This window comes from Chrysochloris asiatica, unplaced genomic scaffold, assembly GCF_000296735.1.
Source record: "Chrysochloris asiatica unplaced genomic scaffold, ChrAsi1.0 scaffold00002, whole genome shotgun sequence".
Taxonomy (NCBI): domain Eukaryota; kingdom Metazoa; phylum Chordata; class Mammalia; order Afrosoricida; family Chrysochloridae; genus Chrysochloris; species Chrysochloris asiatica.
Window position 1 is genome coordinate 24393710 of NW_006408520.1, and position 11736 is coordinate 24405445.

The 11736-nt window shown below is 34.6% G+C and overlaps 1 protein-coding gene across 1 annotated transcript in view; it reads right to left on the reverse strand.

The window, feature by feature from the left end:
* Positions 1 to 2381: 2381 nt before the first annotated feature.
* ZNF326 (zinc finger protein 326) overlaps positions 2382 to 11736 on the reverse strand; it is a 43036-nt gene continuing 33681 nt past the window's right edge. Inside the window, exons 7-12 of the mRNA XM_006830973.1 lie at positions 10212 to 10359; positions 9021 to 9120; positions 7591 to 7721; positions 6064 to 6159; positions 3149 to 3343; positions 2382 to 3051 (exon numbers count right to left, since the gene is read on the reverse strand). Of these exons, the coding sequence (XP_006831036.1) occupies positions 2971 to 3051; positions 3149 to 3343; positions 6064 to 6159; positions 7591 to 7721; positions 9021 to 9120; positions 10212 to 10359 (751 nt within the window). The 3' untranslated portion in view covers positions 2382 to 2970. The remainder of the gene's footprint in view (positions 3052 to 3148; positions 3344 to 6063; positions 6160 to 7590; positions 7722 to 9020; positions 9121 to 10211; positions 10360 to 11736) is intronic.

Here is an 11736-nt window from a genome sequence, read left to right on the forward strand (position 1 = left end):
AGAAAGGCTGTGTGCTGGCAGGCAGGCTAGCTTGTAATATGTGGCCTTTGGTTGTTCAAAGGATTATATATTTATTCCTGCATGTTTTTGTGTACTAAAAAAAAAAGAAGGAATAGAAGCAAATATTGTTAAATGATGATGCATGGAGGGGATTGTAAGCATTGCAGTGAAGCAAAATCAATGTTCTGCCATGTAAACTACCACTCAATTCACAGGAAAAGCTTTAAAAAAAAAAAAAAAAGAAACTGCTCATTTCTAATAGGAATTGTAACAGTAACATGTAATTTTAACAGTAACACGCACTGGACTTCAAAATCGGTTTGAACCACAAGGTAGGCAGTTCAAGATCACCAGCTGTTCTTTGGAAACCCTACACAGGTTTGGGTCGGAACCAACTCAACAGCACTTAACAGCAACAACAATCAACAAAATAACCTGGTAGATTTGTTAAAAACAAATACACTACCCTCCAGAGTCTGATCTAGTATACTTGGGGTAGCACCTTCTCATCCTTATGAAGTTTAATCACTTCTTAAATTTCCACAGAAATATACTTTCCTAACACAGTAATATGTATAATAGTCAGCCATGGAAAGTTGATAGGTATAGATTACAGAAAATGCAAGGGTCTGGAGACAAATAACTATCAAAAGACTGAGAGACATAAAGCTACATGGCTGGCATAAAGAACATGGCATAAAGTAGGGAAATTAGACTAAACACCATCACTGTAAATTTACAAGATAACCTAAATTTTTCAAATATTCTGCCTGGATAAAAGGATTTAACAGTGAGTGAACACAAGAATAGCTAATCAACTATTTCAATTGTCCAGTAAAGAGGTGGTGGTTCCTTGAACTGGGTTAGTAGCATGGGAGGTGGTACACTAAGTGGATGAATGTTGAAATAATACACTTTCTGATAACAACAGGAAAATACATTACAGGTTTTAGTCATCCAGGCTCAAGTGCTAAAAAAAAGATTGGCGGTTCACGTCCAATAGCAACATACTGCCAAATAATGAAAAACCTTTGGAGTCCCCCTCTGACACAATGGAGTTGCCATAAATTGAATTAAGCTTACCAGCAATATAAAAAGTCCTAAATTTATTTATTAGTACTACATGTTTAGCTGTAAGGATTTTTTGTGTGGTGCTGTAGGATCAGCACTGGTCTGCTAACCACAAAGTTTGCAGTTCAAACCCACCAGCTGCTCCTTGGAAACCCTACAGTCAGAACTGACTGGATGGCACATAACAATACAACTGGTGTGATCCTGCTGGATAATTACAAGAAAATTAATCTGCCTGCAAATTATCCAATAGGATATACATAAGTTTTTATTTCGAAGTTAGGCAGCAGAAAATACTTTTTAATACCTTGCAAATAAGCTGGTCTATAGAAATTTTTACATTTCTTTTTTCATAAAGGCTCCACAAAGGTTACTGTGATTCTTCTCATTCTAAAACACTGAGAAGTTGTCAGATTCTTGTTCTACAGGACTCATCTCAAAAGTTTAGCTTCTAAATAAGTAATTAAACAAATAAACTCACAACATAATGTCAAAAACCGTCAAATCCTAAATCAAACCCAACCAAACCTATTGATTTTGAGTTGGTTCTGAATCATAGTAGCCATAGTAATCCCACAGGACAAAGTAGAACTGCCCCATAAGGTTCCTACGAGTAACAGTTAAGGAAGTTTTCTTCTGCAGAGCAGTCCAACCACCAACCTTTTGGTGGGCAATCAAGGGTTTAAACAATGTACCACCAGGGCTTCTTTTGAACTCAAATGGATTCTTATTCTTTTACCTCAGCACTTCCATGAATATGGTATTAAAAGGGCTTGATCAAGTTATCTTATCCTTAGAATTAAAACTCCAGAGCAAAAGGACTTTCTGAAGCCTGTTTTAAGTACACAGACTCCTCGACAGGATCCAAATTTCTCCAGTCTTCAACTAATCTGGCTCTTTTTGTCTCCATATCCCTATAACTGATTATAAGCATTGCCTATTGGATTTCCTAGCTTAAAAATAAGCAAATCCAGTCATAACAATGTACCTTTATTAGCCTTGATCCATTTAGTACCTCCAATTTTTTAAAAGCTAATTTTCATTAGTCTCACCTTTTAAAAAGGCTAAGGGTCACCCATCTCTTTGCCAGAGTAAAGATTTTATGAATTAAGGACAGTGCTTTTCAGTGATATAGACTGACAGTTAATTTGAAAATAAGTAATCTAAGAACAGACTGCCAATTTCATATTTTGAGTACATAAGCAAATGGGCCATAAAATGTGTGAAATGAGAGAAATATTTGAAGACAAAAAAATTCTTTTTTAATTGCTGAATTGTTTCATTTTAAATTTCTAATCCAGGAAGAAAAGTTTTCGTAAAAAACATTTTATTGCTACAAAGGGAAACATGGTCACAAAAAGCCTTTAAGCGTATTAACGCAAATTACTATCCAATGTTCAATGCAGTAAAAAAATACACACTCAGAGCACAAAATACTCGCCCGATTTCTCTCTTCTAGGCTAAGTATTCAAAAGATTAACGCACACTTGAATATTTACTCCCAAGAGCAGCATTTAAGTTCAAATGATTAGAATAGATATACCAACAATACATGTTGTCCTTAACACCAATAATCAAATGTAAGCTTAAAAATTATACAAACAATTATTCAGATCTGTTATAGCTATAAAAACCAAACTAAAAGTGCCCTAGTTTTATTTTATTAAACAAATGTCAAACATTTAAAAATTATATAAAACAAATTTTAATGTGTGGAATGCATGCAACATGGGTGGTGACTCATTTTAAGCTATTAAAATTTTTACTCTTTTCCACATTAAAACACAAAAGAAACATAAAGCTCCACTGAAATCTAACGTATTTAATTTTCTTCAGGTTGGTCAGCAGGGAAGTTGATAGGCTCTTCTTTTGCTTCTTCCTCTACTTCCTTTGTTTCCTCTACATCCTCCACTTCCTCTGATCCCCTGACTTCTCCAGGCCCCTCCACTTCCCCAGCTCCCTCCACTGCTTCTCCTGTTTCTAGCACTTCTCCAGTTCCCCCTAAGTCCTCAGCAACCTCATCTTCCCCAGCCCCCCCATCTTCCCCGGTTCCCTCTACTTCCCCAGTTCCCCCCACCTCCCCCACTGCCTCTACTTCCCTCACCCCTTCTGCTACTCCAACTTCCTCTGCTTCCTCTACTTCCTCTGCCTCTTCCTCTTCTTCCTCCTCTTCATCATCTTCTTCTTCAATAGGTTCATCGATCTTTTCTTCTTCCTCCTCATCTCCTAGCTGATCCTGAGAATGATCTTGAGCTTCAAAAGGATTCTCACCCTAAAAACACAAGTAGCTTTTTAAATTGGTACATTCATTTTTATATCTCGAGTACTTTTTATTTGCTAGATCATTAAGAATAAATACATTTGGAGCATTTTAACTATGACATACATATTTATTGTGTACCTATTTCACATCAATGCTCATATATAAATTACTGAAATATCATCTATTACTTCATAAACTGGATAAAGACCTATTTCATTATATAACAATCAAAAATCATACATATAGTAAGAAAACAAATATATGGAGTAACAAGAAGGAATTCTATTGAGGGTATTACAGGAAAAGGGAGGATTAAAATATGTGCTAACATCATGAACAGAAATAGGTAAATAAGGATGGGTGAAAGGAAAGCAGTGTATAATCAGAATTTAAGATGTTGCCTAATGTCACACATCAAAAGAAAGATTAAGTTCAAAATTAAGACATGTAGATTTATGAATTGCTTATACTGTGATTTGTGAAACTCGAGCATTAAAGTGGGATAGAAATGGAATAAAATAGAGCAGAGCTAAGAGTAAAATCTTATGAAAATGGAAGGGGGAATAATCAGCATAAAATATTATCTGCAAAAGCAAGGCTTGCAATTATGATAATCAGTGGTATCCAGTAATGCAAAGAGGTAATAGTAGGAACAGTTTGAAAAGAACCACTAGAGATGATAATTGTTGAAGATGAGTAATGGGGTTTTTGAGGATTTAGAGCCCCTTTAACTTAATTTGTGTTTAATGAATTATAAAAAGTTTAGATTTTGTAATAAGGTCCCTGGTACTCTTAGAACCATTTCAAATGTCTGATGCAGACTAGAGAAGACAAAGGTTATCCAAGAATGAATCTTTTTCACCCTGTAAAGTTTTTTCAAAACCAGCACAGGTCATGTTTTTATTCAGTGTAGTAGTGGAGCCCTTGTCAAAAGCAAAAGTGTTTGAATCAATCTTTGATCTCCTGATTCAGAACTTCCAGGGGAAAAGTCTGATTAACCTGCATATTTAAGAAGCACTGTAAGAGATGTTTACCAGAAAAGTTTGGGAAACCCTAGTTCAAAAGGCTTGAGAAATGACCTATTCAGCTTTTTATTTGACTTTAGCCTTGAAGGGGATTCTGACATACCTCCTCTAGTTGACAGTTACTAAGTTAAAGAGAAAGTAATAGAGGGAATAAAGCTATAATGCAACGTAAACTACTGTTTAAAGTATGATACCAGGAGAAGAGATAATGAAATAGATAGGAAAGGCTAGTGTCTTGACAGTTATAAGTCACTTTTAAGTTAGGAAACTCAGAAGCATTATCTGTTTGGGGAAAAATGTAAAAATAATACACAGGAAAAAACATTCAGATGTAAGGAAAGGGAGATTAGATAACTGATGAAACAACACAGATAAAATAATAGTTTCCCTCAGAGACAACAATGATGGCGGGAGGGAGAGAAAGATACACAAATCTAAAGGACACTGAAGAAAGGTTAATGGATTACAGTTCACATCAAATCACCAAAATAAATGATAAGAATATGGGGACTGAGGAGAGTAAGAAGGAAATTTGGGGGTGTGAGAAGGGTGGAAAAGGTTTGGAACAGTCATTATAGGAAACACATTACAGTGTAGTGAAGATACACAAGTCATAAACGATTTTTTATTTTATAAATTGGGAATTAATTTAGGGCTGCATTTGTTTTGTAAAAACAGTATTCAAAACAGAGTAAACAATGAAAATTATTAATAGTAAATCAGAAAATAAGTTCCTTGGAATAAACCAAAAGAACTAAGACTATTTTGTAAATATTAAAAATAAAAGTTTTCTTCAGTTGTAGAAATGATTTTCAGTAAGGCAGTCTTTTATGAGAGCTCAAAACCTATTAAAATGTTTTTCTCCAATTTCCTAAATAATGTTCCGTTCTTGCTTATGTAATATATACTGATAATAAATACCATGTAGAGACAGTTTAAAGGAGTAAGTACATGGCCAAACTCTTGAGAACTGAGGCATCACACAAACTTACTTGTTCAAATCTGAGCTTCCTAACAGTAACAGCAAACCTTTTCCATAAGGGAGCTTTTATTGGAGGAACTTATCTAACCACACACTCACTACCTGTCTCTCCTCTAACTTTTATTATCCAAGAAAACTGAGTATTTTCAAGGAACTGCTTATAGTTCTCTTTTGTGTATGGCTGGTATGGCGCTGTAGGATCAGCAATGGACTGCAAACCGAAAGGTCAGCAGTTCAAACACGCCAGATGTTCTTAGGAAACCTTATGCAGGATCACTGAGCCAGCATTTAACAATATGCTGTCACATAAAGAATGCTTTCAAGTCTTTTTTATGATGTATGGCATCAATTAGAAGCTTGTTCAGCCAGCTGACCAGGGACAGGGACTGCGGAGAAGTATGCGCTCTAATTCAGAAGTAAAACAACAGAGTCTACAATAGCTATACATTAATGGCATACCCTCCAACCCAACTTTTTTTTTTTTTTTTAAATCAAGAATGCTGACACTTTGATCTAGTTTCTCAACTGAGTTTATTGGCCCATCACTTCAACCAAATCCCAACAAATAGAGATATTTCTCCATATGCAAGATACCAAGTAAAATTTATCCTAGTATGTTGTACAATATTTAAATGTAACAAAGATTACTACTTCACCACTTTATTGCAATACTACAAAAATAACACAAAAGAGTAATTTTATAATCCTATATATAATCTTACCTTAACAAAACGTTCATATCGCGCCTTCACTATTGGATTATTTAAAATGCTTGTAGCAGTCAAGACACTTTCTCTTTTTATTTGTTCCTTATAAACCTGTGAAAAATGGAACACACTAATGGTACTTACCAAAAAAATATTTACATAACTCAAATGGGATTTAATCTTAAATGATGTATTTTCTTAGATATCAAGCTATGGAACAATTTATAGTCAACACAATCTAAATTATTTAAAACAATGACAATCTTACAAACCAATTCCGCTTCAAGAACACTAAGCCCCCAAATAAGGAAAAGTGCAGGTCTTCTAAAGAATTCCTTTCTACTCTGCATGTACTTTCCCAGGCCACACTACCACTTTTCATGCTATTGAAAGGAAAGAGTAATTTTTTTCACTACAAGAGTAATTATAATTAGTTTTTCTTTGGGCTGTCACTATCACAAGACTGCATTGTGTAAAGCTGTCAAAAAGGTGGCAAGTGAGTTTCAAAAAGAGAAGAGAGAAAACAAAGACTAAGAAGACTACATATATGGTTGTAAGTAAAATACTGAACTACTGACCTCAAGGTATAAACCTACCAGCTGTTCTTTGGAAACCCTATAGGGGTCACTGTGAGTCAGAACCAATTCCACAGTACTTAACAACATACATCCTGGAAGTCTGAGCAAAATGAGCTTCATTTCAATACAAAATATGTATTTTAAACGCACATGCTATTTTAAACACTTGAGACTTTAATATTTAAAGTTTTAAATGTTAATTTCAAGGAAATTCCAATATAAACATGGTTTAATTTTAAATAAATTTGACTACAGAAATCCAGTCAATATTAGCCAGAAATAATATTGCTAATCAAAAAAAAGGTAAATTTTACTCAAAACATATAACAATAAATGGTAATTAGTAATCTTTGTTTTCATATTTCCCCAGATCATAAAAAAAAGTCTCAGTAGAATCAAAACTTTCATTTCCTTTATTTTATACTCTTAGAAAACACATACTTACAAAACCATTTTATAACACCTTAAAGAAGCTCAACAGTTGTTCCTCAGAAACACTATACATGGCTGTTATGGGTCAGAACCGACTTGACAGCATTTAACAACAACAACACTATGACTTCATTAACCCAACCCTTAAACGAAACCAACTTGACGGCACTTAACAATAGGTAGGTGTGAATCCTGTATGGTGCTGTAACTGCTAACTATATGTTCAGTGGTTCAAACCACGAGCTGCTCCTATATAGAGTCACTGTGTTTCACAACTAAGGAGCTTGATAGTGTAGTGGTTATGAGTTGGTCTGCTAACCTAAAGATCAGCAGTTCGAAACTACCAGCAGTTCCATGGGAGAAAGATGAGGCTTTCTGCTCCCATAAAGATTTACAGCCATGGATAACCTATACAAGGTCACTTTTAGTCAGAACGGGACTCCATGGCACTTAACAGGTTGGTGTGAAACAATGATCAAAGGGTAATAATGGATTGAGGGCAAATTTAATGACTTGATGTATATCAACTTACCTGCTTTGCTTTGACATGATCAGGAGATTTTAAGTGTTGCTGAATTAAACTATGTAAAGCAGAGATATACACATTGCAGGCATTGCAGTGAATGGTATCTACTCTCATCATGTGATCATCTGCAGTAACACCTAAATAAGAAATCCTATTATTAAAAAAAAGCAGTGATGCACATTTTCTTGTTTCTAGCAGACTGTTAACTACTAAAACTTCCATAATTACGTATAACCCTTTTCCAAAGAATGGTAAAGTAGTTAAGCTTTTCTACCATATCTTATAAGTCTACATAGACAGATTAACAGAATAGAAAGCAAATTAGAAGTTTTAAGCTGTAATTAATTATGTTTTATAATGTTATAAAATCATGATCTAAGGCCATCTCCCTAAAAATATACATAAAGGAAAACAAGTGTTGATTTATTTTATAGTAAAATAAGAACTTCTATAATTATGAATAAAAATACGTTGAGAATGAGATGTCAAAATAGTATTTATAAAAACTATGTATTGGATCTTAAGCAATGGAAATTTATTACATGTAAATACATTCATTAGTATACATAAAGCAAAAAAAAAAAACGAAAATGATAATGCACAGATCCATGTGTCAAGCCTAGGAATTTGTACTTTATCCTGTAGATGATGGATAAGTTGTACAAAGTTCTTTAAGTAATGAGATCATGCTAAGATACATATTATTAAGTAGTGAACACACGTTATTACTACAGTAACATGAAATAATCACAAGAGATGAATTCGACAGGAAGGAGATGACAGGGTTACTGAAACAGTACTGGAGAGCATTAACTTTCAAACCCCAAGACCAAAGTAAGATAATGATTGAAACACTCCTATTGAACTTAGTGTTGGCAACCTATGTCAGAGGAGGTTTCATCAGACTCCTGGTAGTAGAATACTATCTACTGTGGGGAAGGTAATAAATGGTAAGTGAGGAGGAAGCACAAATCAGTGTGGATTACATTTGAAGAAGTCTGGAAGTCTTAAAAGGTAGCAGTTTTAGGGGAAGTAGTGTCTTTGTTTTCTTTTCCTTTTTTAATAAGAGTATGTTTGTTTATAGGCTTCAGGGAATGCCTGGGTGATGCAAACTGGTAACAGTCAGTAGCTAAATGAAAGGTTGGAGGTTCTTGTCTACCAAGAGGTACCTAGGAAGAAAGGCCCGGTTATCTAGTTCCAGAATAGTAGCCATTTCAAATCCTATGCAGCATGGAGTCACTCTGAGCTAGAAATGACTCAACAGCAACAACTTTCTTATATGCTTCAGAGAACAGTAAGTCAACAGGCGTTACTTTCTTATAATCCACTCACACCTACTGCATATGGACTGTGCATTATACTACTCTTAAGGAGCATCACCTACTGAAACAGGTAAAATATTCATGACTGCCATAGCAATTTGCTTCAATATTTACCTTCCATAGCATCTTTGTCAATTATTTTGCCTGCTTCTGCTAGACTATTTGTCTGCTGTTTACGAACACATGTTCTCTTGTATTTATTCACCATACATTCCTAGAAAACAAAATAGAATAGTTTACAGAACACAAATTCAGTGAGCATTTAGTATATACTTATCACCATGATGATTCTATCGAAAATTGACTCTAAAAAGCAGTATGCATTCTCAAGGAGCTTACAATTTAGTTGGAAGACTATCAAACCCTATTCCGCCAGAACCCGATGACACTGTATCATAAAAAACTAATCAAGTATAAAAATAACTCACTTTTCAAAATGTATAGAGAAATACATATCAGAGAGAGCCAGCACAGACAAGAATTCTTCTCAGGATAGGTGAGTATTTACATACTTTATGACCAATTTTGTTGTGCCAAGGAGTCAGTTCAGACTCATTGCAACTGTGAATAGCGTTTCCAAGAAGCAGCTAGTGAGTTTGAAATGCCAAACCTTGTGGTTTGCAGACTAGTGCTATCTTTTTCCTTCAAGTATTCCTGGTCCCAATCTTTCCATTCTTTAAACTTTTAATTATGTTATCTGTACATGTGTGAATGTAATCAATTTCCAATCACTGTTACACACTGAGGGCAGTGCCTATGTCCTCAGTGTCTAAAACAGCACCTTTCATATGTATGCAAGATAAAACTACTGAAGTGATAACCACATATTATCAACAGGACTCTAAATAGCTCTGGCACCAGATTCAGACACCACCATTTAGTGATAGTTCTTTAACTTCTCTGAGCATGTTCCTTCATCCAAAAAAAAAAAAAAAAAAAAAGAGTTATGGGGCTCAGATGAAATAATAAACGAAAGCATCTCGTAAAACACCTGACACACAGTACACTTTCAAACAGGATAGCTGCATCTACAACAATAAACAGTTCTTAAAGGAATTTCTTGTTTGACATCTAGGCCAGAAAACACTGAAAAACATAAAATGTTTCTCAAATAAAAATTATATTAATAGAGGAATTCACATCTAATACTAAGCTTATTTGAAAACAATTCTTTAAATAAATAGTAAATTAAAATTTTAGAAACATTAAGTGGTAGAGGAATGGAGAATTATTACGAAAACAAAACAAAATTATCAAGAATTCAAAAGTTACAAAGGTGCTTCTCACTCAAAAACAGTTACTTACATGTAAAAACTCCATAACTACTTTATCAAATTTGGTTTGTTTCTGAATATGATCTAATGTTGCCTGGTGTGAAGAACTTTCCAGATGCAGTTCAATATCTTTTTCTTCAAATGTTCGAAATTTACAGAATGAACATGTGAATGCCGTTCTAGAAAGGGAAATAAAAGAGTTTAAAATTATCATCTTATTCATTAGAAGGAAATCATAAGGATGTACCAATAAGTTATTCTACTAGGATAATTAACTTCCTTTCATGTCTTATGGCTGAATTTAGCTTTAAATCAGAAAAGCTATTATTTAAGTACCTATTTGAATAGCACTGTCATTAAGTGGCTCTGGTGGTGCTGTAGAATAAGGACTGGACTGCTAACCACAAGATTGGTGGTTCAAACCCACCAGTCACTTCACAGGAGCAAGATGAGGCTTTCTGCTCCCATAAAGATTTACAGCCTTAGAAACCCTCATTGTTGTTGTTGTTGAGTGCCATTGAGTCGGTCTTATTTATCAAATGACAGTTTAGGTGGGACCATTTTATTGGAGTCCCTGAGTGATAAAAAAGTTAAATATTCAACCACTAATCAAAACAGTCTTAGTTCAATCTCACCCAAAAGCATCTTGGAAAAATGCCTGGTAAATATATGCTTTTGAAAGGTCAAAATCAACTCCACAAAGTTGTTATTTTGGGAGGGTGGGGGGAACACGAGTGTCATTATATTGCTTTGCACTTCTAGTCCATCCCAGAGAATAGGTAGATCTACTTATATCTAGTCCTAGTTTCTCTACTTCTAGTCTAGATTACAAAGCCAAAAGCAAAGTTTGAGATAAATTTGGCTACTTATTTTTACATTGTTCCATCCTTAAGTTATTAAACAAGTTAATGGCACTAACAACAAGGTAATAACAACAAAGTCACATGCCGCATGAGGTAATCACAATTCACCCTCTTGGAGTTTTCAGGCAGGCCTATCAAAGTCCTGCACTTTTTACAGACCACTTCAGGGTAGCAGATCTGCCCCAGACTGAATGAATACCTACATTTCAAAGCTCAGGACTTATCCCAGGATGAATCCCTCACCTTTTCCATTATTTGTTTCTATTTTTTATCTCTTTGTTATTTTCTTTTCCTTAAATGATGATTAATACTCTGTTTTCTCTGTTCACAGTACCCATTCTCTAATTCTTTATCACTGTTTTATGATTTATTTTCCTGGTTAAAAATATAGACTCTGGAGAAAGACTACTGGATTTCCATCAGATCCCTTTTATATGCCCTTGAGCAAATCTCCCCCACCCCACCCCAAGAGGTGTTACATGAAGATTTGAAAAATTAATCCATAGGAAGTCCTTAAAACCAGTTTCTGGTACATAGTAAGTATTATTAATAGCATATCAAAAATAATACAACAACAAACTGGTACATCCACACAATGGATTATTATGCTACCTTGAATAATAACAAGGAATCTGTAAGCTATCACATAACTTGGATGAACCTTGAGGACATTATGTTGAGTGAAATTAGTCA